The sequence below is a fragment of the Camelus dromedarius genome, chromosome 15 (genome assembly GCF_036321535.1).
Source record: "Camelus dromedarius isolate mCamDro1 chromosome 15, mCamDro1.pat, whole genome shotgun sequence".
NCBI classification, from domain to species: domain Eukaryota; kingdom Metazoa; phylum Chordata; class Mammalia; order Artiodactyla; family Camelidae; genus Camelus; species Camelus dromedarius.
The window spans coordinates 30830528-30857672 of record NC_087450.1 but is presented as its reverse complement, the minus strand read 5'-3'; the positions used below and the strand labels follow the sequence as shown (position 1 = coordinate 30857672).

Genomic DNA, 27145 nt, shown 5'->3' with positions numbered 1-27145 from the left:
AACAGGACTTTGTTGAAGTTGATACTCCTGTACAGTGAACATGGAGCAGCCGTTGGCATGGCAACCCCTACGTGGAAAAGTGCACGCCGCTTGCAGATGACTTTTGCAGTACTCAGTGCTAATCTGATAAATGGCTTTTTTAATAGTAGTTTGTGGGCTAATGGAAAGGTCGAAGCAAACCTTCATTAACGGGAAGAAGGATGGGGATTTTGAAGCTACCAAGTGAACACATCAGAGAGCCACAGCCAAATCTCCATTTTCAGCTGAGTGTCTTTCTTTCACATCCGATATACTAGGAGCATGGCAAGCCAAAGTACACTGGGGATACTGCTTGACTTGAAGGGGTGTCGCTGACAGAATCAGTTTAGATTTTCAAGCGTGCAGAGGTTTTGGAGTCCTTTTTATTCAGGACATTTGCTTTGTGTGAGGGAGCGTTTAGGAGTAATGTAGATGGTTTGCATTGTGGTGTCTTTTTCCTTTGGACTGTGGTGGAGTGAGGTTGGTTAACTACACTTTTTTTTTTTACTGTGTTAATATATATATAACATAAAATTTCCCATTTTAACCATTTTTAAGTGTTAAGTTCAGTGGCACTAAATACATTCACACTGTTGTGCAGCCATCACCACTGTTTGTCTCAAGAACTTCTCCCTCATCCCAAATTGAAAAGTCTATGTCCATTAAACAGTAACTCCCATTTCTCCCTCCCCCAAGCCCCTAGTAACCACTATTGTATTTTCTCTGTGAAGTTGACTATTCCAGGTACCTCATATAAATGGAATCATACAATATTTGTCTGTTTGTGTTGGCTTATTTCACTTAGCATAGTGGTTTCAGGGTTCATTCATGTTGTACCATGTGTCAGAATTCCATTCCTTTTTAAGGCTGAATAATATTCCACTGTATGCATATTTCACATTTAGTTTATTCTTCCATAAATGGACATTTGATTTGTTTCCACCTTTACCTATTGTGAATAACACTGTTAGGAACATGGGCATACACATATCTGTTTGAGTCCCTGCTTTCAATTCTTTTGGGCATATACACCTAAAAGTGGAATTACTGCATCATGTGGTAATTTTATGTTTAATTTTTTAAGGAACTGCCATACCGTTTTACGTTCCCACCAGCAGTTCACAAGGATTCCAGTTTCTCCACATCCTTCCTTGTTATCTTTTCTGGGTTTTTTTGTTGTTGTTGTTGTTATTGTTGTTGTTAAATAAAAATCATCCTAGGGGATGAGAAGTGGTATTTCACTGTGGTTCTGATTTGCATTTCTGATTTGCATTTTCAGTTTATTTGTCTTTATAAATGCATCACCACCCATGCACAATAGCCTGTGGGGATGGAAATCATGGCCCCATTGTTTATGCCTGTGAGGCCAATGTGACTGTCGGTGCAGTGATGTTTGTTGGGAGTGAAGGGTGGGAGGGAGGAAAGCACTGTGTGGTTATTACATACAGCGCAGCCACCCCAGGAGACCTGTTGTCAAAGTGTGTGCTGTGGAACAAGTGAAGTGGTTTTAAAACAGAGGCCTTTGACACCTGAATTTAGTATAAAATTGTAAGTCACTTTAAACTTCAAGTAAAAAAAAAAACAAAAAAAAAAAACTGGAGAGCTTTGAGACTGAAGTAATGGCAGCTCTTTGGATGAGGTTTAGCTAAGACGAGCCTGCTGTGGGCTGGACCGACCCAGTGCGATCCTTCCTGCTCTGGTGTGTTGTGTCGGCATCAGTAGCCCTCGTCCCTGAGAATAATCATTGTTGTCATCGGCTTCAGAGACCTGAGCCCATCCTCCTTCCTCTCTCTGGGGAGAAAGCCCCCCAGACATCTTGCCATGGGTTTGCTTGGGTCTTTGAACCACCCCGCTCTCTAATTTCTCCACCTGACACAACATACACACCCCAGCTGTTCCCCACCCCATAGGTTCTTGTGTTGGCAGCTTACATTTTGACAAGGAAGGGAAGGAAGTTAGAGTTTATTGAGCACCCGTGGCAGGCCTGGCACTTTGCTAGTCAGGGAGTAGCAGATGAAAGGTCATGACTTCTGTCCTTGAAATAAGTACTCTAGGTCTTAGAATTTAATACGGGATTCCACCATGGGGGTTCCAAACTTTTAGCAGGCATCAGAACCACTCAGAGGGCTCATTAAAATTCAGATTGCTGGACCTCATCCCCCAGGATTTCTTATTCAGGACATCTGGGGTGGGGCCCATGGTTTTGCCTTTCTGAGACATTCCCCGGGGGCCGCTGCTGCTGCTGGCCCCGGGACCACATGTTGAGACCTGCTGCTTTACGTCCGCCCTATGGAGTCGATGTCACCCCCATTTACAGATGAAGAGCTAAGCCAAGCTGTAGAGAGGCAAAGGGATTTGCCTCAGGTCCTACAGTCAGAGTGCCAAAGCCCAGATTTGAAGCTGGAGACCCTCACTCCAAAGCCTCTGCTGTTTCCGTTACATCAGGAGTGGGAGTTACACGTCCCTTGAGTGTCACTCATCTCATCCACTGCTGGGGACAGGCTGTATTAACCAACTGCAGCACCTCTGAACTCAGAGGTAGCCTTGGAATCCTTCCTACACTGCACCTGATAGCCACGCCTACCCATGGTGGGCCGGGGCTGAAATGAGTTACCTTTGTAACAGTGAATGCATCCTAAAATAGAGACGCTACCAAAAAAGCAATCCCTTAACATCTAAAAAGAGCCCTAGCCTGAGTCCAGTCTGCTCTGCTTAGGAAGTGGTTGGTGGACTGGGAGCTAGGGGAAGCATAGCTGTCCCTCATTGTGCGGGACCTCGTGGGTCCTCAACTAGAGTCTTCTTTCAGCACTCAGCCAAGGCAGGATCTGGGACTAGGAGCCATTACCCTAAAGAGTTTTAAAATCTAGATAATGTTAACAAGGAGTTTTTTTTAAGCTGCCATAGTTTGTCTAATTTATATCTGCTACATGTTATTTCTAAAAACTAGTTATTCCAGTATTTGGCACTAAGTTCAGTGATGAATAGAAAATAGTGCTCAATAAATACTTGTTAAGAAAAATAAGCATCAAGTAGGTGCCAGAGGCAACTGTGTCCACACTCAGTGAGATCTTTCAACGAATGGATAGCAAGAGTAAGATTGAACAGGATAACATCTTGAATTTACATAGCACCTCTTGAGTCCCAAAGTCATCCACAGATTTATATCATCCTTGTATTTTTATGAAATGCGAGATTGGTAGAAAACTGATGAAACTGATCAACCAAGGGAATAACTAATTCTTTTCTCTCCAAATTGTGAACTATATGAGGCACTGCCTTAGACACTTGCTTATATGTTTTCCAAACGGAGTTAATGGAAGTCAAAGCAGAGTTTTATAAAGGTCAAGAGTCTTCTGAGCTATGTATGTGAGTGATCAAAGGAAACTGATCGATCGTGCCAGGTGTGATTCTCTTGTCTTCTGAAGTATCACCACTAGCTTTCTGTCATGCTTCTGCCCGCCTGCACCATATGTAGCCTTCCTCACCACCAACAACAAATATTTGGTCTGTTGCTATTGTATGTACAGGGAGATCTCTTGTCTCACTTGCTATCTGTTAAAAGCAAGGGCAGGATGAATTCTGTTTTTATATGTACTTAGACTTAGTACTTAGCAAGGTCTCTGTGTGGCAGGTGCTTAAATATTCATCAACTACAGGTTTTTTTTAAACCTCAGGAAGAAGAAACAATGTGACGTTAATAACCATACGTGTAAGATATGCTTGTGTGTATACATCTACCCCTTATATCTGACATGAGAGTGGACAGATGTCTCTGGGTGTTTAGTTCTTACGTGATGGGTGACTGCATTTCAGATCTGAGTTGGGCACATGATGGGACTGAGAGAAGACTGGAGATGAGGTCATCTGTGCCAGGGTTGAAAACTGCACTGATAGAGGAGGTATATGTTGGAGGTGGGGAAAAATAACCCTGGGAACAGACTGGTCCAGGGCTGTCTCTGGCCAAACCAGGACACAGTGACAGGGAGCACTTATATGTACTGCCTTGAAGGGCCTTCCTGGGTTTTGCCATCTGGATTGTTCTGAGAGGAAAGACTTTATGCTTTTTAGCATCCCTACCTTTGTATAGAAGACTCCACTCTCTCTGCACATTCCTAATGCCTGTGTTTCTGTATGAGCATGCTTGTAGTCATACCCTTTTTTTTCATCTTTCTTCATGAGACTTCCTATGTAGCCCAACTGGCAAAAGGAGGGAGGAATATTTCATTCAACAATACGTCCAGAGACAAGAAAGCTTTCCAAGATGCTCTATGGGTTTTTGATAAAACCATTTATGGGATTGGAAGTCGGTCTCATGCAGGCACACAAGGACGACTCACTTGCCGTTGAAAGCCATGACCAGGGCCATGCAGGTTAAATGAGATACATTAGTAAGTACAGGTTATTTAATGGTTAAAACTTGAACATAGGGTCTCTAGAGGAAAAAATAGGTTCCTTCATGATGTTGCTGTCCTGGCTGAAGGGTGTGCATGCCTTGACAAACCCACCTTGGTTTGGGAACAGCACATAGGTACTGTGCTCAAGAAAAGGACTGGCATCATCTCTGCCCACTTTGGCTGTGATGATCCCTTGTGGTGGGCAAGACTAGGGCTACCTAGAATGAACAGTGGTCATCTTTGGGCAGCTTCTGGATGCCAAGATTTTTCGTGAGTAAGTTTTAAAGCCACGTATTAAATCCAGCTACGTAAGTGGGAAACTAACTGCACCTTATAAAAGGCTTAGCATGAGAGGCAGAGTCCTCCATTTGGAGCCCATTTTGTTAAATGTTAAGGGTAGGGAAATCCACAACCCATGAATGTTCCTGCTCTGCACTGAAAACGGATTTGGCTGGAGCCAATCTCACAGTCTGCATGGACCGTACTTCTGTCCTGCCTAGTGTGGGTAGAGACTTTAGCAGCAGTGTTGGATTGGGAAAGTCCCCACCGACACAGGGATTGTTTAGTATTTCGGTATGTCCTACAGCTCGTTTTAACACTGAGAGAAGACAAAAGATCCAGTTATTCCGTAGGGTCTAGTGGACCTTTCCAGTTGTTGCAGAGAAATCCCCTAGGGACAGGCCCCTGGGAAGAACCTACTTCCCTACCTGAAAACACAGAGAAGAGGGCTCCTTTGGACCCGTTGGACCCATTGCTCTCCAGTGGATGGTGCTTCTGGGTGTTCTACATTGGAGCCTTAGATGATAAAGGGTTTTTAAAATAAGTGTTGTATTATATTAGAATATTAATGTCCTTTGATTATTTTTAGACAGTTACGAAGGGGGCGGGCGCTGTTTTGCCTCATCTGTTGGAGATGGGAGAGGAGCATGTAAAACAGAGCATAGAGAAAAATTCCACTGATGTGGGTGTTGCTTGGGGCGAGGGACTGGGAGAGGCACCAAGGGTGTGCTCCCTTTGTGGTTAAAGCCCTAATAGTCTCAGTGTAAGAGTGTCCAGTAAGCAGCTGAAGGATGACATGATTCACTCTGCTGGTGACCTCTCAGCAGTTCAGCTAAGAATCCAGGTGAATCGGATCAGTAGAGGGTCATTGTACAGGTCCGCCTTTCCATTGCCCAGCAGAATTCTGGCCTATGGGCCAGTGGTATCAGGCAGGTGTTGGAGGATGAATTCCATAACCATCTGTTCCAGAAAGCCTCCATCGGGATGTGCACCTTCACTTCCAGAAGGTGTTATTTACAGTTTTCCATAGCTGCTGCATGGGTGAAAAATTTAGTAAACAACTTAAAATTCCATGACCATGGTGGTTTTCAGAATTTGTGTTAGGGCCTTTGGATTTTAAAACAAGGACACCAAATATAGAAGAAACAGAAAACAGCCATGTACGAGGTTAATAAAAGCCCCTCACCTCCACCCCACTTCAATCCTGAAGAGAGAAAATAGCTGAGCTGTAGTGATTATTTCCAGCAAAGAAAACTGTAATTACGGGGCCCAGTTAGTCTTCATAAGGGGCAGCCTTGGAATAGCATGGATGCTATTTTGAATATTTGAGAAAAGAATGACATTCAATGTGAAGTGGAAATGACTCTGCGCCACTGGGCTTGGGGCCGCTCCCTCCAGGCATCAGTTGCCCCTGGGGATAGCCCGGTTTCCTCTCCTGTGTGGGTTTGGGAAACACTCAAATCCGGTAGTCATTGCTGGATTGACTCCCACCAGTAGCTCTTGGGAGAAGCTGGGGGAGGGGAGGAGCAGATCTGCTTTTCAACATTGGCTTCCAGTTTCAGATACCTAGTGTCAAGGGAAATAAGACTTCTTGGAGAGGCTTAAGTATGTGGTCCAGGATGCAGTCTTCTGTAGAGAGTGAAAGAATAAGAGAATAAACACCATGAATTGGCTTCAGAAAGGAGTGGCTGGGTCGTCTGCCTGGGGGACGAACCTCCCACGTGACTTCGTGGTTGTGCAAGAGTTGGGCAACATCTGGCCAGGATAGAGAGGCCTTGGCAAAGGCGTTTGTACTCCTAATAGATTGCTATCTCTTCCACGGGGCAAACAAGTATTAAAAGTTGTGCACAGCATTTTAGGAGGAAGAAATCAATTGCCTTATCTAGCCTAGCATGCTTTATTTGTATGGAGTTTTATTCAGCTAACACCCACTGTAAGGAGGGCACTGGGCTGGAAACCCCAGAAGATTAAAGGAGAATAAGACACCTTTGTTTCGACCCATAAGAACCACTAATGGGGGCTGGACAGGGGGAAGACAGGTGATCACAGCCACGGCAGGAGATGGTGAATGCCGTGATAGGGAAGTGGGGCAAGTGGTTCTAGAGGTTCGGGATAGGAGACATGGGTAGAGTGGTGTTCGGAGGGTAGGCTCTGGAGCCAGAGAGCCTGCATTCACGTCCTGGCTCTATCCTTATTAGCTGAGGCATCTTGGATAAGTTACTTAAACACTCTGTATTTCTATTTCCTCAACTTCAAAATGGCAGTCATTATAGTACCATGTCAGAGGGTAGGTTTTAATGCTCATAAAGTTGACTTTAGCACCAAGACCAGAAAGGAAGGGCTGTGCTGACCTTGAGTTAGTGACTGACAGCCTCCAGCCCTCAGTTTCCTCATCTATACATTAAAGAGACTGGGCTGGACTGGATAAATGCTCATATTTTATTTATCCTAAAGTTCTATTATTCTGTGATTGAGTATATATTAAGTGCCGACTGTGCACCCAGTACTGTGCTGAACATAGTGGAAAAGAGAAGAAGTGGAATATGTGCTCCCAGCCTATAAGAAGCTATTATTTAAGTGAGAAGAGGACATTAATATTCAGGATAATATTGGAGAATTAGAGAACATTAGAAATTAAAAACTTGGTTGTATGGCTGTAAGAGAATAGGAATAGAGTTCAGAGAGGACTAGAGTTAGTGAAGAGATTTGACAGCAACTGTAAATCCAGTGTATAGAACCTGTAGACAGGAGCTCAGACTTGGTTACCAAATCCCAGCCTTCTGATGCTTGAAACACTGCATTAACATTTAAGTTAATGTTGAACAGTAGAAAAACAAGAGTTACTTATTTAGGATTTAGATGGAATAAGATCTATAAAACTCCTTGCTTAAAGCAATAATACGGTCTGAAAGTATAAAGAGGCTCACGCTGGTTTCCCATGTATTCTTGGATGGTCGTTCCAGTAGAACATAGTTCCAGTAGAACATGGTGTCAGTTCATCTGTCGAGGGACCTGGGGAAACCCAGTGCTCTGCCCTCCTCAAGCTTTGAACAGCCTGGGTATTCTGGTGGTGTTCTCAGCACCTCCTCTGGAGGGCAGCGCACAGAGATGGCCCGCAAAGCCCTCCAGCCACCTCTCAGAGCTTTAGTATTGCTTCTCACCTCCTAATCAAAGATGGGTTCTGCTCCTGAGGTTCCCCACCCCACCTCTTAGGGACTGCAGGTCCTCTCTCTCCAACAGCTTTTGAACTTAGGTTTTGAGGAAATTTGGCAACAACCTCTTGTAGCCTAATTATCCCATAGTTTCCCAAGGTGCAGATTAAACCATTAGTGACCTTGGCCTACACAAGTGACAAGAAGCTTAACAATACTTGGCAGTTGGATATGTGCCAAAAGACTGGTATAGCCAGGAAGATCACCCCGTCCAGGAAAATTGGGACACCTCCTGGAAGGGCTGAGCGGGGGCTTGAGTGGGCCTTGGAAAATAAGTGGAGGTCAGGTCAGGTCGGCAGATGAGCTGCGTAGAGATACCAAGTTCTTCCTTTCCCCTCCAGTACCCCCCCAACTACTCTCACTAACCAAACATGGGAGGTGGCAGAGCCAGTTAGATCTGGGGGAAGGAAGTGAGATAGAAAGGACGGAGGAGGCACAAGCACGAACTCCCTGGCCTCAACCAATCACTGAGAATTCCTGCTCATCACCCAAGCGATGGCCTGGCTTGATAGGCCAGGTCGTGACATCCTGGCTTCAGGTGAGCAGACCGCAACCCTCACAGGGATCCCCGCTGAATTTCCTTCACAGTAAAGCACCCAGAAATCCCAGTGATGTGTGTCAGTGCATTTCCTTTATCTATGTGCAAAAGCACAAGTACCTGTCATATTTGCCATCAAAACACACCTTCACACGGGGACCACGACGGCAGGGAGGACAGATGGGGTCACGGAGGTTCAGAAGGGTGAAAGGTGCTGCGACTTGCCGTATACCCTTCAGGGAACATGGGAGGTGAAAGCTGTCCAGAACTCGGGGCGCCTTCCAGGCCAGTATTCCAGCACCTTTTTTCTCTCCCTAGTTGTACCCTTCTCTCCTTCCCTCGTCTCCCCTCCTTTCCTTTTATAAAAAAAGGTTGTTTTTCCCAAATAAGCAAGATGGAATCAAACTCTGCAACCTCCAAATGTATGAAATAAACATCATGCCTAGTGAGCCTCTGGGAAAGTGCTCACCTTTGAACTTGGCCAAGGGTTATGGAGGGAAGAAAACGTCTTAAGAACTTGATAGAGTGTTAGAGCTTCCTGGATTTTTTAAGTCAAGTTACATGTTACATTTCTTTTTCTTAATAAGGGCAGTTCCAGAAATCCTTCCTGGATGATTAGAGCATGTCTGAAGGGGAGACCTACGGTTGGCCACTGATGCCAGTTTGGGGATTGTCATCTGGGTGCTAGGCAACAAGGGGCTGGGGGCCACGGGTTCCAGAATGCTCCTACTTCCCTCTCTGGGTCCTTGCAAGGCAGGAGAGGAGCATGTGGGCTCTCCTAGGGTATGGTAAGGGGAGACCTGAACACAACAGGAAGACGTTCAAGTGAACCTGGCTGCTAAAACGTAATAGGGTCCAGGAGGCCTCCCACTAAGACGAGCTTTCTCCCCAGAGACCTTGCCTGTTCATTGGCCTGTACTCATTTCTATTTCTGTTTCTAAAACGGAATAGTAAGATTTCTATTTTGAAAAAACTTTCTTAAAGATAAAACACCACTGGCTATCTCTGTAGCCTCTGCCTGCCTGCCTCCCATGGGATGTTACACATTTTAATTTCCCTAGCTAATTCCCTCAGAGCCAGGAAGTTCATCTGTAGACATCAAGATGAATCACTCACAGAATGACTTCCATCCAGCTAAGAATGTATATCTTCTGAACATACTCTGCTCGAGGTCCCAGAACATTTGTACTGCCCTAGGTTTGTGGTAACATATAGAAGAATCAGTGGTATTTTAATTGTTTCCCTTTTCGTGAAACTTGTCCTCCAAGTTTCCATCTCCATGCTTTTAATCGTGGCGAGGTCAGCAAGCTCAGTGCTCCCTGACCCCTGTGATGGCATGAATTGCACCGTGCACCCCCAGTCCCGTAGAGATCTGAGATGCAGGGCTTTACGGAACCCAGCAATGTGGACCACTGTTTCTGAGCTGTTACAGTTTCATGGCAGACGCTGCCTCTCTCTGCCTCCCAGGCTCTGCGTACAAAGCTCAACACACGTGGGTGTTTAGCACACGGCCCCTGAACTGAAACTACCCCTGTCCTGCACCTGTTTAGTGCAGCTTATCTTTTAAAATAAGCCATCCTGCAAAGAGCAATTTCCCCTGGTGGCCTTGGGGTTTGTCGGAAGTTCTCCAGAATCTCAGCAACTTAGCTGTGACCTCAGAAGTCTTGGCTCTGGCAAGACAAGGTCTTTGCGCTGAAGCAGGCTCAGTGCCCATGGAGATAATCACCTCTTGTAATATCCACACAATCATCTCATTGTCAAAGCACAAGGAATGCAAAAATAGGAGAAATGCCACAAAGGGGTTGCCCCATGGTTTAGCTAACCAGGCTTCTGCTTGTGGCTGAGGGCACCTTGGGACACCTGGGGAGAAACGATCCCACCCATCGTTCTGGGGTCAGCCCCGATTGGTAAGGCTCGTGCTCCTAACCCTGAGCCCCTCGTTCCCGGGCTTCGCCATGCCTGATTCTGCTCCATCTGCTCGGGACCCCTTCACTTCCTCTTTGTCCTAACTCCTGTTTGACCTTAAAATCTCCCTGAGAAAGTCTCCATAAGGCTGCCTTTCTCCCCGCTGTGGTCGGGGCACTGTCTGAGCTCCCCGAGCTCTGGTTACTGACTTCTGCAGCACCAGCGTCAGCCACAGGTGTGCACAGTGTATGTCAGGCGTGGTGATTCTGAGCATGTTACATGTGTGTAGCAGTTATTCCTCCCAAGAGCCCAGGAGGCAGGGACTTTGAGAGGAACCATTGTACAGGACACTGAGATCTAGAGGCACCTAAGTGGCTTGCTCTGGGTCACAGAAGTGCCTGGGCCCCCAAGCCCAGGCAGGCCACCTGGCCCCATACCTTGCTCTGCCTGTCCGTCTCCCTCACTGGACTGTCAGCTGGTTGAGGGCAGGAACTCATCTTCCTTTCTTTATCCCCCAGTGCCCGGCACTAAGGGGACAGTCAGTAAATGTTGAATTAATGAAAATGGAATCTCCCCAAACATAAACACCAGATGAGATTTAAATTCCAAAGAGCCACACTTCTTGCCAAAATACTAAAATGCAAAGGAGTACTTGTTCTTTGAGCTCAGTGATGGTGGCTTTTCAGAACCCTGGTTGCTTCAGAATTTTCTTCTACAAGCCACAGAGTTGTGGGGTGTGGTTGGTTAACTGCAGTGGGTTTAGGACAGATGGGTTTGTCCCATTCTCAAAGGTGATCCAAAGTCGCTCCAGTGAAACCAGAGCTACCTCTGGCATTTTAAAAAGTAATTAGGAGAAACAACTAAGCAGTGACTCAGAAAAGAGCGTTTCTTAGTTGATTCTGGAGAAATGAACCTTTTCCCTCTGTACACTGGTAGAAAGCTTTGGAGTGTCACAGGCACAACTGAAAGACAAGTCATGAGAGCCACCAAGGTCACACAGCCACCCCCCACTCAGGTCTCCCCACACGCGGGCTGATCTTCTCCATCGTGTGATCGAACCCAGTGTGGCCTTGGAGGCTTCAGGGACTTTGGGGCTGTTTTTTCCCTGGGCTTAAAGTCTTTCTCTGCTGCTGACTCACGTGTTAATTAGTGCTTCCCACAAAGTAGAATTAACAGCGACTCCCGCACTCACCTGGCTGTCTGGGTGCTGTGCAGCCGTGAGGCCCACGTCCCCTCTTGGGCAGTCAGGGCAGGAGCCAGCATCCCCAACACAGAAACCAACCTTTGCTTTAGAGTCTCTGGAGGGTGCTGGGGGTGCTCTGCTCAGCCCAGGACACAGAGGGTTAACTGCCCAGTCTTTTGACCAAAGTCTCCTGAAAAGTGTGGGCAAGAGTTTCAGTTCCCTGTCACCTGTCAGCATTAATGAACAGAACTGGTGTTTCACAGAAATAATAGCGACTTGTTTTCTCTTGACTTCCAGGCTGGATAATGAAGTAAAAATGACATTATCTCTAATAAAAGTGATCTGCAGAAATCACTGATAGAATCTCAGCACCAGAGATTGGCCATTAGCAGGTTAGGCAGATAAGGGGAGCAGCTGGAGGCCGTTAACCCCTCCCGGCCTGGTGTGTGTGCACGCTGGGGAGTGGGGTTGAGGTCTGGGGACTAGACTTCTCAGTGTTGAAGTCTGGCTGATGGAGAGTGTTTATTCCAAAGTGTGGTCCTTCTCACACCCCACTTTTAGGTTTGTCATTGGGTTTTTAATTTGTTTATTTTTTCCTTAGGGTTATTGTGTTTTGTACCTTTTTTTTTTTTCTTTTTCTTTTTTTGACTTGGCCCATTTTCTCACCTCCATGTTACATCACCAAAGGGGTGGAACCCTGGCCAAACCCTGGGATCCTCCCTGCCAGAAATCTGGCTCCAAGAAGAGCATCTGCATATGTGACATGAGGGCTTTGGGCAATGGGTGGTGTTGGGCAACAGATTGTTCTGTTGTGTCAAGGGGGTGGGATCAGAGGTAGAAACCTCCCTGGTCTCATCTGGAGGGGAGTGGGAGGAGGGAAGGCGGGGAGGGAGGGGGCCGCCCCTGTCCAGGCCTGTTCACCAGTGTCAGTGAAAGCTGACTGGCACCTGGCTCACTGAACACCCCCTGTGATGTGGACAGCAGGCACAGCCAGCAACTTCATATAAAAACATCCTTAGGGTATGGGGATCTATTTCCCGGGGACAGTGAGGAGCCATCAGATGTTAGGTGACCTAGTGATGAATGCAGCCACCGTCACTCCTCTTTATTAACCCACTTTTGCCCAGGAGCCCGCACAGCAGTGTAGCTCCGCAGCCCTAATCCTACTGCTGGGGGTCCTGGCTGGTTTAGCCTTCAGCCCTGCTCGCTGTACTGTATCTGAAGGAGCTAGGCAGGACTGTTCCCGCTGGGGTGAGATGCAGTCCCAGGCTCTGTGGTACATAAGCAGTCTGACATTTTGCCTCTGCCCCTAGAGAAGACCCTTAAGATAAGGGTGATACCTTGCAGTTAATTCTCTGGGTGTTTGGGGCAGGAGTGGGCAGGAGGTCATTGTGAGCTGCGTGGAGTGATCAGAAGACCCTCTGTGGAGGTGGTGGGCCGGTGTTGGTTCTGAAAGTACAGGGTTTGGAATGTAGGAAAGAAGGCTCATATTTCAGATGGAAAAAAAATAACTGGGTGGCAGACGGGGTACAGTGATGGGTGGTGGTGATCTGGTGGTGAGCAGGGAGGGTGCTGCAGGCTTGTAGCAAGTAAGGTTGGAAAGCAAGGCCGGGGCTGGTGGGCCTTGAGGGGCATCTACAGCTTGGACTTCATCAAGAGGGCTGTAGGGAGCCCCTCCTGTTTTTAAATAGGGGAGTGACATGCTGAAATGCTTTGGGGGAAAGCGGGACAGACTGGTGTGCTGGTCCTCTCTCTGAGGTCTGATTGGAAGTGCATTCTTATTGATCAGTGGTCAAGGAGGCGAGGGGCAAGAAGATGGGGGCTAAAGTCTGAAAATAAGCACCACTGGAGCCAGAGGAGGCGTGCGTCCTTGGCCCAGTCTGTTTTTTGTCCCATGGGTAGTGTTTGAATTGCTGTTGAGCAGGAATGCCTTGCTGAGGTCTCTGTGGGCTGAGCTGAGGCTCCAGCTTGTGGTGGCCCAAGGGTTGCTGCCGTATTTAGAGCTCTTTAGAAAAGGACTCGTTTCCCCTGGCTTGGCTCCCAAGGGAGAGGGGTTCTCTTATTTGTTGTCCAGTGTGGCAAAAGCACAGCCAGCAGAAGAGGGATGCAGGCTGGGTTCTGCACAGCCCACCTCCTGATACCTCAGCCGCTGACTCGTCAGTGAGGCAGGCCATCACCTGACCTTTGGCTTTTTTTTTTTAATGAGTCCTTTCATCGTCCTTCCTCTGTGCTTGGCACCTTGTGGCCACTCAGCTGTGCGTGTTGAATGAAGGCATTCTCCCCACTCTGACTTCGCCTGCCTTGCACCCTGCCCTCCAGCCCCTCTCCTGACCACCGGGACCCTTGCTCATTCCCTGGCGGGATCTTCGTCCCTCCTGACTGCCTCCCTGTACCTGCTCCTCCTTCATATCCCACCTCGAGCTCCGAGCTCTGCCTGGGCCATCCCGCCTTGCAGACTTTTCCAAACTCCCACGGCACTGCCTGGCCCCCGGGCCAGTTCTTCAAGACTTGGCGCTTCACTTCTCTGCCAGTTCCCCAAGGTTAGGAGTGGCCGTCCCACGTTTCCCTCTGTTGCTCGCAGCCCCTGCGCATGAAGAGGGATTCATAAATATTTGTTGAGTGAGAGGAGAGAAAAAGCTATTGCTGGGGGAAAAAACACAACCCTGTTTCCCAAATTGCTCAATATTATCATTTGAGAGCATGATACTAACGTGGGGAAGACTTTGGGGCATTTTCTGTGGCTTTTGATGACTTCTCTGCAAAGAAATGGAGTGTAGCTTCCTAAATGGGTGTGAGCATCTCACTTCGCATCGTGATAGAACGGGGCAGAAGTGGAATGAAGCAGGGGGCCTGTATTGTGGCCATGAATCAGATCCCACATGGACATGTAACCTTGTAGACAGGCTGGAGTTCACGGTTCTGAAGGAGAGAAAGGGTCTCTGAGGTTTTCTCTGGGTTCCTTTCTCTTTCCTTTCATTTTTCCTTTGTCTTTGCTTGCTTTCTCTGTTTTGTTAAGAGGGAGGTTAGGATGGGCTAGGGGATGGAGGGAGGAATGAGAAATCCTGTGCTCCCTCCACCCCCTGCCCTTCTCTTGCTGTTTTGAAATACTTTAAATACCAGGCACCAGAAGTTCTGGCATCAAATTGGGATTAGGAAGGCAGATCCTAGGGTATTTCACTATTGACGTGATCAGGCATCAGTCCTGATTAAAAAAAAAAACTAAACAAACGTTATTTTCTTAGAAATTAAAGTGTCTGAAATGAAGAAGAGAGAACTGACATTTAAAATCGCATTCTGTACTTGCGAAGAGTTCTCTCTGACAACCGTGTATTCCAGTTATGGCTTTTTAAATTTTTTCACTCAGAATGTCTGACGACACTGCCAGGGGAATTTCTGCCCCCTCCTTCCTGCATATACCCAGTGCTGGCCCCTGAGGCGGCCTCGTTCTGTTTTCTCATGACACAGTGATTATTTTTGGCATTGCACATATTTTCTCTAATGTCATAACCGCCCCCCACCCCACCCCACCCCACCCCAACCCTTGGTTGCCTTTTGTGGAACAATTGTTTCAGCAATTTGGCATAAATCAGGGTTGATTTTAGTTCAGTGTGGTGAAGAGGGGGAGTGGGAGACGCTTGCCTCTGCAGCCCCCCAGCCCCCATGCTGGTGCCAGCGCAGAGGTCCAGTCTGCTCCAGCGCATGAAAGAGCTTGCTTTCCCCAGGCTCTGGGCTCACCATTCATCCTTTCTGCCAGCAAGGCTCGAGGGACTATCTCGAGGTGACACTGGGGGCTGCACCTCAGGGATGGCATCTTAATGACTTGACTTGGCGGACGTTAGAACAGCCCCATTCAGAGTGAGTTCACTCCCTGTGCAGTTGGCTCGCTCAGCCTCTGTCCATAGATGTTCTCTTGTTCACGCTGCATGAGGAAATGGAGATTTCCAAGTGGGAAGCAGACTTCCCAGTGCTTTAACTCTTCCCTGAAGGGAAGAGGAGCTGCAGAGAACGAAATACAGTCTGGCTGGCCCAGCTGCAGCTCCTAGGAGAGGAGCAAGGCACAGGGTCAGAGATGGAGTACAAGACAGCTGGGATCTCTTTTTCTTTCCTCCCCAAGAGGGAGAGGAGAAGAATAAAGGGCACACTTGAATTGTCCTTACAGTCAAGTAGCAAATATTTACTCTTTATGTCTGCCCAAGGTCCCGTGAAGGATGCATGGAAGTCGAAGATGTTGTGTCTGGGTTCCACCCACCGAGGCACCAAAGTACTTCCAGTCCAGTTATAGCAGCAGGAGCTTTGCGTAGTAAAACCAGCAAGACAGGGAGGCGTTTAATGAGGGCCAGTGAGTAATGTGGGCAGGAAGCGCCTTGGAGAAGGGAGCCGGGGTGGGCAGAGAAGCCTGAAGCATCTGGGGAAAGTGAGGCTTGAACTGGCCCCAAGGGATGGAGTTTTAAGAAGTAAGAAGGGATGAGATGAAGCAGGCCTTAGCAAAATCCATAAAGAAATATAAAGAGGGAGTGAGATGCTTCCTGGCAGAGATGGAGACCTGGCCTGTTAGACTTGGGGTGGATTGTGGATAAGGACATCATCTGGGTAGCACTGACCCTGCCAGACCTGGGTGTCTCCATCATGTCCTTGGTCTCGAGATCTCATGTGTCCCTTGGTCTCTTTCTGTTCAAATCATGAGCACAGGTAAGTAGAATTAGCACCATCTGGGAGGTTGTTAGAAATGCAGAATCTCAGGCCCTAGCCTAGACCTACAGAGTCAGAAACCGCATCACAAGATACTGCAGTGATTCGTGTGCAGTCAAGTTTGAGAAGTGCTGGTAACTGTCAGCACTAGTTCAGACCCCAGATTTGATTCAAAGAGTTGGGAAAACACACACACACATACACACATCTTTGAGTGTCTCTGCACTATGCTCTCCCAGATGGAAACCTTTTTTTCTAATGAAGAACTAGATTTGAATTTTTGTGAAAGATCTAGAACAGTGGATGACTGAAGAATGACAGACCAGAAATCATTTAAGTGGTTTTTATCTACTGTCTCCAATTTGCACGACTTGGTGCTATTTATTCTTTAGAGGATGCCAAAAGAATAAATGATGGGGTCCTTTCCCTCCAGAATGGGTGGTCTTGTTAAGGAGACAAAAGCTACAGAGGTGAAGTAAATGGAGGAGAACACAGGGCTGGATCATGCAGTGTGGAAATCTCTGAATTGGGGTGCAGAGAAGCCAGCATAGGTGAGGCCTTCCTGGAGAAGGTGGACTGTGGGAGGTCCTGGGAGATGAGTGTGAGTAGGCTCCGGTGACGCTGAGTGTGTCCTCTAGGAAAAAATGTGGGGAGGGGACAAGCAGGTGCCAGGTGTTAGCTGGCACAGGGACCGTAAGCTACTCCCCACTCGCTCCAGAGAATGTGCTTGCCTCAAGCTGGGGAATCCGTTTATGTCTAGGTCAGGGCATTTTTTTCTCTTTCCTTCTGCTGTGCAATTCCTTTGTCAGTTTCCTTAGCTGAAGGCAGTGTGGTGGGAACAGGATGGCTGCACAGGCAGAATGGCTTGAGCCAAACCACAGATTGTGCTGTTGGAAGTTTGTGGGATCCAGAGGAAGTAGGCTGCTGACGGATAGAAGCCCCAAGGAAAAAGCCTAAATCAGATCTGGTAACCACTTGGGTGTGGGGAAACACCCTCAAGCCTAGGGAAGTGGCACCAAGGAAAAGAGTCTAGTGAGAATGAAGCGTGTCACCTGTGGTGTCTGCAGACACTGAAAGCAGAGCAGGAACGTCTTTCCTTTTTCAGACAGACATCTCCAAGCAGAGAAAATGTGTCCTGATGGGCCTGATTTGTCAGCTAGGGGCTGGACCTAGGGCAAGAGAGTGACCAGGATGTCCCCTCTACTGCCTCCCAGGTCAAGAGCTCATCAAGCTCTTGTATTCTTAGAGAGCTTCACCCACCCAGCTCAGCTAAACCTTTTAAACCTGCAAGAGGGATCTGCTTATAGGCATTTTGGGGAAGGTTGCCCTGTTGCCATCAAAAGTGTGGGATTTAAGGTCACGTGGTAGGTTTGAGTGCTGGCTGCATCACGGGGTGACACCGGATGTGTCACTAACATCCTTGGAGTCTGTTTCCTCACGTGTAAAGTGAGGATGATACCGTACCTGCCTCACCAGATTGTTTCAGGATTACATCAGAGGCAGTGTGGTGAGTGTTCTGTATCAAACGAGGAGTACTGCATGAGGTTCTTTCTCAGCGGTTGTAGCAGCAGCAGCCGCAGCCTCTCAGTTAGCTGAGGTTAACTGGTCCCTCACTGGAGTCTGCACTGTGGAGGAGTCAGGCAGTAGTGGGCATCAGAGGCCAGAGAGAAGTGGAGGGTCAGGGAAATGCTCCCTGTGGATGCTTGCTTTCCTCCCCTTTTCATGGGGGGTCTCCTCTGTCAGGGCACTGGATATGGTAGGATCCGGGTAGGTGGAAAGAATGCTTTATTTTTATATTGGAACATGAGGTCCTGCTGACTGACAAGAGTGGCCATCTTCACAGAACTGCATTCTCCAATTTCAGTAGCTTGGTCATCTGTCTTCAGATGTTTTAACCTGGACATGGCATGAAGGAAGGGGGAAGCCTGAGAGAGTCAGTCCCTGGGCAGGGAAAGTCGCTGAGACAGTGCACATCCTGCCTCCCCCCCACCCCACCCCCAGCCATACCTCCCTCTGCAGCACCTGCCCTGGGGCCCCGCATTCGATGAAGGTGGCCATGGTCCCGAGGATGCTGATACCAAACTCATCTCCTCAGCTTTCACAGGGGATCTCTGTGAGGAAGCTGTGCGGAGCTGGTGGCAAGCTGGTGTGTGTCATCTTGCATTAGAAAAAGTAAATTAAAAAGCAACACCTGTTACAAAGGTGGTTATCATAGTATTATCTGTAACAGCTGGGAATCAGAAACCATGTCTGAACCACAACCAAGTGCATTGTGATCCACTCACACAATATGCTATAGCCAGCTGTTATGAATGTTTTTAAAGAATTCTCTAAAATGTGATAAAATGTTGAGTAACAAGCCATAAATCCAAGGAGATCTCAAATTTTTTATTTATAACTTTCTGTATTTTCAAAGTTGCCTGAAGAGATGCATCGCCCTTCCTTCCACAAAGCATTCTTTAAAAGGAAATGATCTCTTATGACAAACTAGGTAATGAGATGGTAATGCATAAGGCATAATGAACTGTGTGATGTGTCTAAGGCTGATTGGCAGTGGACTCTCTCTCTTCATATGTCCTTGAAAAAATATCAGCTCAGGGGTTTTGTTCCAGCTCCACAGGTTCCCATTGCCTTCTGAGCCTCCGTTTTCCTCATTCTGAAATGGGAGTAGTGGCACCTGCTGTTTGTATCCTACTGGTACTTAACACCTGCTTTATAAGCTGTCGTGAGTGATGCCAACGTGCGCAGCGTTACTGCCTAACCTGTTGAATAGAGAACCCCGCTAAGGCCGGGCGCGGTGCAGCTGAGCACAGGGCCCCTTCGTACTGTTACTCCTGTACATGCACGCTTCTCCCAGCCGGGCTGGGGACTGCACGTGTCCTCAGATTACGTAAGGAGCTGGGTTATCTGGAGCCCCAGATGGGCTCAGCCTATGGGGCTGCTTGGTAATTGGGTCTGCTGCTCTCTCCCCCAAGGCTGCCTGGGGCCTAGAAGGCCGCCAGATAAGCATCTCCAGTGGGCCCGGAGCAGATCTGACCATTAGCGGGCCAGGTTGGGTGGGCCCCAGACATTACTGTCAGCTCTGAATGCAGTCCAGGCCCTCTCTCCAGGGGCACAGAGTGGGTCAGGGAGCTGAGGGCTCCGCCCCAGAGGAGAGGAGGTTGGGAGGTTGAGACACTTTCCAGGATTTCTCCTTCAGGGAAGGGGTGAGTGAAAATATCTGTTCCTGCTTTAGCCACTCCAGCCCTCCTCTTTTCTCTGTATCCTTTCTTTTAGGGCTTTTGGAGTATTAGTCTTATCTCCCAGTTGGGCTGTGCTCTGTTTCAGGGCAGAGACAGGCCTCTCTCAGAGGTATGCAGTTGAAGTGTATTGAGGCCTTTCCCTGTGGAGGTCTGTGTGATCTGCCCAGTCCCTCCTGAATTTGCTGGTTTAGGTTCTTCTATTCTGGCTGATGAACATGGTTGCCTCTTCCTCCTCCATATAACAGAATCTATATAAGAGATAGCCCTATGCACCACTGCTGCCTTTGGGCAAACATAAGGATATACCCAGCAGATTGGCCACCAAAACCACCTTCTTTTAAAACATTTTTTCCACTCGTTAGAAATTGCCTTCAGACCCAAAGACCATTCTTTTGAGCACCTTCAATTGTGGCAGGGCCTTATCTTTGAGGGCACATTTTATTCTTTCAAACAACCGAGACCCATCCTCAGCCAAGTCTGGTGACTAAAGAGGGTGGGTAAGCGGGATAATACTGTTTGGGAATTAAAACAAAGTGTGTTCTATGAAGTGTTATGGTTGTTCTTGTGTGGCTCTGAGGGTCATTCTAAAAGACTTCTCAAAATACATAGGGCCAGAGCCATTTCACCAGAATAAAGTTTGTACCTTTTCCCGAGGTGCCTATTTTGAGGAAAGCTGCCTTTTCTGTGGCCTCGATTCAAATCTGTCTCCTGATTTTCACCTTCCTGTTTCTGTCAGCCATAGGATGAGGGACAGTGATGGCCACACGAGCTCCGAAATAAGTTACTGGTTTATGACGGTGACTCCAAATTTGCTGGACATAATGCAGACACAGTGCGTGGTAGAGGGAGAGATGTGGTTAGGTCTAAGAAGTACATCTGGGTTTCAGTCCTCTAAAGACAGGTGATCACAGGCTCAGAAACCTGTAATAAGCCCTCCAGCTGATTCTGCTGTAGGCTGAAGTTGAGATCCGGTGCTCTGCAAAATCTGGACCAATAAGACTGCATAATTTAAATAAGGATCAGATGAGATTGTTTCCAAAATGCGCCTAGCCCCAGTGCTCAATAAATACCAGTTTCCTTTTCCTTCCACCGGAAAAAAACAAAAAGAGAACCAAAAAAACCAAAAACCAGCCTTTTTAATTTTAAAGCTGACTACTTTGCAGCAGTAGTGCCCAGCCCTGGCTGCACAGGAGAATCACATGGGAAGCTTTAAGATCCCTGATGCCCAGGCTGCACCCCAGGCCTGTTAAATCGGACTTTCTGGGGGTAGGATCCAGGTATCATTTTCTTTAAGACTCCTCTGGTGATTGCAGGGAGCAGCCAAGATTAAGAAGCACCAGCTTTGGTTCTGCCCTAATTTAATCTATGAAGCAGTCATCCCCTAGGTGTGGGGCCAACCCCTCGTCCTGATCTCTGGTACCTGGAGCTGGCATGTTCCTCCCTTTGGGCAGCCTTCATGCAGCAGTGGCACAGCCTCAGTGATGAAGGGTCATGAGAGCTCCCCCTTACAAATTGCATTTGACCTTCATTTCCTCAACTTATAGCCTCCTGCAAATTGGCACCAGCTTAGAATTTCACTTCAAACCAATAGACTGATCCCCACTGGCTTAATTAGCTTCAGTCTTTCTCCCTAACCTGCTGAAATCCATTCTGCTTCCAATCCATCGAACCTTATAGGGAACAGGCGTACTGTTTTAATGCCCTGATGGCCCACAGGTATTAGGCATGGGAGTCCTAATCGTGCTAAAGGTCAGGAGACTGAGGCTAATTAAGCAACCAACCCCATTGTGCAGTGGGTGACATCATAAGGGCCCCTGCCAGGCTGTGTTAACCTGAAAGTCAGAAACCAGCATCATCTTGACCAAGAGGTGATAACGGTTCCAATACTGAGTAGGGAATTTGAGTTTCCAACTTGGGGAGAGTACGTATAAATTTGTGTATGTGAAAATGTACCCCCAGAATGGCCAAGACTGCTTGTTCTCCACCTGCGGCGTGGAGAGATCCGTCCATGCGGGTTGGACCTGCAGCCTTTATGGAGCAGTGTGGAGTCACGTCTTATGACGCCCACCGCACCCCCAGCCTCACATGATGGAGCTGCATCCTGCTAAGGCTCAGAGCACTGATTTCCTCTCTTCCTACTCACACTCCTTTTGAGCTCAGATGTTGATCCTTAATCCTACTCCTAAATTTCCAGGTCTTTTTCCAAGGAGAGTGGGTGCTCACCTAAGGGCAGCATCTAGAACCTCCTAGAACCTTTATGTCACTATATCTTTTTCAAATCTTCACCCTTCTCTTCCTCCTGTGGTATCTAACAGCCTGGTCCATGTTGAAGGTAGACAATGAATAGCAGTTTCCTTGCTGCCAGTGGAAAGAACTAGGTTTGAGACATTGTCTCTTTGAGTTACTTCATCTCTCTCAATATCCCTTCTTCATCTGTTAAATTGGAATAGGAATTTCTGTCTTTCAGGGTTTTGTGAAACTCACATGAGCTAACAGGTGAAAAAACAGGTGCCTTCTGAACCTACTCAAACACTGTGAGGGTCTTGTACTTATCTTTCTAGGGTCAGCTGGAATCCTGCCTTGCTGGGTGGCCTGCCCTGACCTTGTTTGCTGACATCAGTTTGTTCCTCATTAACCACCTGTAGTGTTTGTTGCCTGTATGTGTTTCTCTGGTTAATGGGGATATTTCAGATTGTTGGCTCCCTAACTAGACTGCGTGCTTCTTGAAAACAGCGCATGTGTACCTCATCCACAGGGTCCAGATCAGAGCTCAGTAAGCACTTGTGGGTCTGCGTGAGGACTGTCAACCAGGGCCATGTTCATGCTAAGGATTCTGTGGGGCCACCCTGTGATTGAGGAAGGCCACCAAGAAAGACAGGAGCAGGAACTTTGTAGGAAGAACAGTTGGAGTAAGAAATAAATTGCTAAGTCTTTTCTGGTGATCTGGAAAACTAGATAAAATACCTTTTTATGAATAACCACAGAATTCTAACATGGGATGTCTAGAATTGTCAAAAAAAAAAAAAATCTGGTCTACTCCAGGGAATTCTAGGACCTACCTGGGGAGAGAAAATAAAGTGCAAGTAGTTGAGGAAATGAAGCCCCATTGGCCTAAGAAGGTCAGCCACGTGACCCAAAGAACTGGTAAGATCAGCCTGACCAGCAAATGCACCTGCAGTCCTGGGACAGTGGTGACTTGGCAATGAAAAATGACTGTAGGGCCAAAGCGTGACTGTTACTAATGCTCATTTTAGCCCAACAGTGGGATCATGACTGTCTGTTGCGAGGGTTTCATTTGTGGAGAGACCTTCCTAGGACTTCCAGCCCTTCTACACTCATCTCATTTAACCCTGACGAAGAAGACATGGGAGTGCTCCCATTTCACAGGTGGGGCTATCAGGGCACAGAGAATGCATTTCGTTGTTCAGCATCAGATAGCTAGAAAGTCTTATGGTCAATATATTAAAACAGCAATCCTCCAAACTTCCAGTCCCCTGATCTGTTTACTTGAGGGGCCCAAGATGTGGTAACTGCTGTGAGGAGGTTGACTGTGTGCATTAGTTGGGCCGAGGCCGGTCTTACCTTCACACTTAGCGTTAATTATTCTCATTCTCCCGTGTTGCTAATTCAATGATGGCGGCGTCACACGTGTTTGTCTCTTCTGAGAGTCAGCGCTAGACAGATCTCTCTGGGCTGTGTCAAGGTTAACTAGATAATCCAGTTAAAGTCATGCTAGTCCCAGAGAGCGACTGTGAAAGTAGCTAAAAGGGAGCTCGTGACTTTTAAACCAAGAAACTGCGTGAGATTCTCCATGTTTCTTTTTCTAAATGTTAAAATGTTGCTGTTTCTTTATTTCTCGCAAAGCCACTGTCTCCTACCGTAAAGCAGTAGGACGAGTATGTGCTGGCCTGGGTTCTAGCCCTAGCTGTGCCGCTGATAGCTGGACTGCCCTAGGCAAGCCACTTCACCTGAACAGGCCTCAGTTTCCAGGTTATATAACACGGAGACTACAGCAGTGCCTGTCTTGCCCCTCTCACGTGTAGACTGTGAGGATGGAATTAGAGAGCACCCACACGTCCAAGGACTTTTTAGTTGTCTGTTCACAAAGTGTACACTCTGCAAGGGCTTACGCAGACACTGGCTTTGTCACCTTGGGGAAGTTACATATGGTGTCTGAGCCTGTTTCCGTGTGTGTAAATCGTGCTCGCAATACCTGCCATATTGTGTTGTTCGGATTATAATGAGGTCGTATATATGATTATAATACGTAATGAGGTCTTGGTGCTGCAGCAGGCACAAAGATAGGTGTCAGCAAACATTTTTGTGGCCGGGGGAACCAAATCTCAAAGGCCAGGCAGAGTTCCAACTCCAGATGGCCTTTTCCCTTCCTGGCTCTTCCTCTCTGCCTTGTCTGCTCTTCCACTCAAAGGAAGGGGCGATGGTTAAGGGGAGCGCTGTGCCTGCAGACATTGGTGTCAGTGTCACAGCCTGTGCTCCAGCATGGCTTCTCTAGATGCCCCGAACGGCCGGTTATGTGTTGATGATCCTTCTGTTGGGGAGCATGAGGGCTAGTGCTGGAGAGTGGACTCCAGTGTCCTAAGGACCCCGGCCTCCTTTACCTGGCTCTCATGACATGCAGGCCTGATGGGTACAGTTATAGCATCCTGGCCTCTTCCCACCCTCCCTTCCCGAAGCAGGAAACCTGCAAATCTTGAACTGCTTTTGCGCCACAATCAGAGGTCAGGATTCAGAGATAGAGGGGAGGGACTAATCCACAAACCACCACTGTAAACTGGTGCAAGAGCACAAGGATGCTGAGGGCAGGTTCTGAGAGCATGGGGATGGGTGGGGCGCAGGGTGAGAGCTCTGAGAGCTGGAAGTCAGGGAGAGGAGGAAACGGGAGTTAGGTCAAGGAAACAGAAGAGGGAGATAGGACAAGAAAAACAGTCTCACCCATTTCACAATTTCTCTGAAAGCTCTTCTTGACCATCTGCAGCAGCTGGACATTCTTACTGCAGCCTGAGTGTATGATGCTTAATCCATCCAAGGAGCTGGATGTTCATCTTTTTTTAAAAAATGAATCATGTTGTAAAGTCAAAATAGTGCCTCTGCCCCAAATCTTGAGGATTTTGAGAGGCAGCATGGCAACATTCTGAGAATCACAAAATACTGATTTTATATCCACATAACCGGCTGCAAAACCAAACAAAAGGAGAAGCAGCCCTTGGTTTTGGAAATCTTGGGAGGGAGGACAGACAGAGCAAGCTGGAGCTGGTTGGTTGAGGCCTTGAGAGCCATGAACTGCATTGGACACTTTTTTTAAAAAAAAAAAAAGAAAAACAAACTTGATTGTTAAACAAGCAATATAGGTTTTTTTTTATATATAGAAACATAAGAAAATATAGATAAGCACTAAGGAAACAAAATTCCTCGTAACCTCACTGACCTGAAACTGCTAACATTTCTGAGGACAGAGAGGCAGGACAGTCATTGATGGATAAGAGCCTGGATTGTGGGGCCCACCTGCCTGATGCAAAGCCCCGCTTCCCCATCTACCTGTAGAGAGGCTGCAGATGAATTACAGCAGTCCCCCCTTATCCACAGTTTCACCTTCTGTGGTTTCTGTGACCCACAGTCAATCCCAGTCTGAAAATATTAATGGAAGCTTCTAGAAATAAACAATTCACAAGGTTTAAGTCACATGCCATTCTGAGCAGCGTGATGAAATCTCCTGCTGTCCCACCCAGGACATGAGTCACCCCTCTGTCCCACGTGTGCATGCCGTGTACGCTGCCTGCCCATTTGTCTAGGAAAAAGCACGGTATATGCAGGGTTCCATACTCTCCACGGTCTCAGGCATCTGCTGGGCGTCTTGGAATGAATCCCCCGTGGATAAGCGGGGGCTGCTGTACTCCACCTCTGTGGACCCATTTCCTCATCTGTAAATTAAGGGTGATAATACCGACTACTCCCATGGGCAGTTGTGAGAATCAAAGAAGCTGGTGCCGTAGTGCTTAAAACAGTCCCTGGAAGAGAGCGGGCACTAGATATGATAGTTACTACTAGGCTGTTGTATTTCTAGACTTTTTCCTGTGATCATGTATAAGAGGTGTTATGTAAAATACATTTCTGTGAAAATAGGATTGTACTGAGCTCTTTTGTAACATTTTTACTCTCATGATCACCTTTAATGGACAGATTTGTTATTAATATTAGCTAACATTGCTTACCATTGGGATAGGCCTGGCGCTAAAGATTTTACATAAATTATCATGTTCAATTGTCATACTAACTCTGTGGGGTAAGTACTATGTTACCATTTTACAGATGAGAAAATCGAGTCTAAGCAATTTAAAATAATATAAACAAGTGGATCAGGCCTCTGTCCTGCAACGAGGAGGAAACTAAGCATGAGGCAGGCCGGCAGCCGGTGCTGGCAGGGTTAGGGAGGAAGTGTGCTCATGTTACTCCTTTTTAACCCTCGGCGGGTGTGCCCTTGGGACCCCAGACTGACAGGTGTCTGGCTGAGTGCTGTTCTTGGGCTCTAGGGGCATTTTCGATTTCTACTGTGGAAATCACTCTCTGATACAAAATGGGATCTAGGGTCCAGTACTGGGCTTCATTGCTTCTGAGAGTATTTTATCCAGAAAGAGAACCTTGAAGCAGCTCTTCACCTGGTTATCCTGAGGCTTTGGCACAGCCATCCAGGCCATGGGCCGTAGCCCCCAACCCTTCCCTCTCCAGCCCTGGGCACTCACCTCCGTCCCAGATAACCAGGACCAGGTCCAAGTCATTGCCAGTTGATCAATTTACTCAGCAAGTCTTGTGCACACTCCACCCAGGTGATGCCCTGCTTGGGACACCATGGCGTACAGGAAGGGGAGAAGACACAATACACACGAAGGCAGAGTTGACTGTTTGAAGCAGACTCTGTGTGGCTCAGGTGACTGGCATGGGCCCAGTCAGCTCAGTGGAAGGGGCTGGCTGTGTCGTGGGTAGGGGGCTCTGGGGTTGTCTTGACCAGAGGTGTGATAGGACGCCTTGACGTTCTAGAGACTAACCCCTCTCTCTCCACGTAGGAGTAGCTCAGAGAGGAGGAAGGAGAAGTCCCGAGATGCTGCCAGATGTCGGCGGAGCAAGGAGACGGAAGTCTTCTATGAGCTGGCCCATGAGCTGCCTCTGCCTCACAGCGTGAGCTCCCACCTGGACAAGGCCTCCATCATGCGTCTGGCCATCAGCTTCCTGCGCACACACAAGCTCCTGTCCTCAGGTGAGGCTGCGGGCTCCCCGAGCTCCTTCCTGGAGGGTCCTCACATGCAGGAGCTCCGTTGTGCCAAGTTGGACAGCCACTAGGAGGGTCATTCTCCCCAAAAACCCCTGCTCTGCAAAACTCCCACCCACAGGCCCGCCATCATTAGTGCTTTTTCCTTCACGTTGAACATGTGTCCAGCAGTGGCCTCTGCAGGGAATACAGCCACAGGCTGAAGAGCAAGGACAGGGCCAAGGAGGCGCGTGGAAGCTGAGGAGGACGGAGAGGGCGGGGAGAACGAGGGCCGCTCTTGCTGGCTGCCCACTGGCTGGGCCCCTGGCTGTCAGGCTGTACTCCAGTCCAGGGTGCATCCTTGTGGGCATCTTAGTGCTTATCCGCCGGCCACCTTCTCCAGTGGGGCCGTGTGCTCGTGCGA

General features: G+C 47.9%; 1 protein-coding gene across 1 annotated transcript in view; it reads left to right on the top strand.

The window, feature by feature from the left end:
- The window catches only part of EPAS1 (endothelial PAS domain protein 1), an 83474-nt gene that overhangs the window by 19764 nt on the left and 36565 nt on the right, over window positions 1-27145 (top strand). The window contains exon 2 of the mRNA XM_031466944.2: window positions 26540-26730. Coding sequence (XP_031322804.1) covers window positions 26540-26730 — 191 coding nt within the window. The remainder of the gene's footprint in view (window positions 1-26539; window positions 26731-27145) is intronic.